The sequence below is a fragment of the Corvus brachyrhynchos genome, unplaced genomic scaffold (assembly GCF_000691975.1).
Source record: "Corvus brachyrhynchos isolate BGI_N302 unplaced genomic scaffold, ASM69197v1 scaffold543, whole genome shotgun sequence".
In the NCBI taxonomy this organism is placed as follows: Eukaryota; Metazoa; Chordata; class Aves; order Passeriformes; family Corvidae; genus Corvus; species Corvus brachyrhynchos.
The window spans coordinates 16,315-16,941 of record NW_008237236.1 but is presented as its reverse complement, the minus strand read 5'-3'; the positions used below and the strand labels follow the sequence as shown (position 1 = coordinate 16,941).

The following is a 627-nucleotide window of genomic DNA, read 5'->3' as shown; positions in this document are numbered from 1 at the left end:
GGTTCGGCGAGATGGTCCCTCCCCCCCAGGTCCGCCCATAGCCCCTTTTAGGACCCCCAAACTGCCCCCCAAGCGGTGCCCACCCTGGATGAAGCCAGGAGGATGATGATGATCCCCAGACCCCCCGTAGCCCCCTCCCCATCCCCCCGCGGGGTGCCCACCCTGGATGATGGCCAGGAGGATGACGATGACGAAGAAGAAGAAGGTGATGTCGAAGACGACGCGGTAGAGCTCGTAATCGTCCCCCGCGGGGTCCTCGATCTCGTCCCCGATGCCCCCCCCAGCCCGGACCCCCACGTACATGTGGAACAGGTAACACTGGGGGGACACAGCAGGGTCAGGGACCCCTGAGACCTCCAGGTGCCCCCAGAGAGCCCCAAAAATCCAGCTGGGGACCCTCTGCACCCCGCCTCGATGCCCCCGGGCCCCCCCTCACCGTCATCATGTCGTCACACTTCATGTCGGGCTCGTCCTCGTCCTCGCTCTTGTTGTAGAACTTGCGGAAGAAGTTGAAGGCCACCACGGTGTACAGGTAGACCACCACGGCCAGCAGCCCCACGGTCATCACCAGCTGAGCACAGGGCGGTCAGGGGGGCCACGGGACCCCCCCGGGCCGCCCGCCCCCCG

General features: G+C 66.5%; 1 protein-coding gene across 1 annotated transcript in view; it reads right to left on the bottom strand.

Moving 5' to 3' along the window:
• The window catches only part of RYR1 (ryanodine receptor 1), a 6,553-nt gene that overhangs the window by 965 nt on the left and 4,961 nt on the right, over positions 1–627 (bottom strand). Inside the window, exons 9-10 of the mRNA XM_017729551.1 lie at positions 437–581; positions 151–318 (exon numbers count right to left, since the gene is read on the bottom strand). Coding sequence (XP_017585040.1) covers positions 151–318; positions 437–581 — 313 coding nt within the window. The remainder of the gene's footprint in view (positions 1–150; positions 319–436; positions 582–627) is intronic.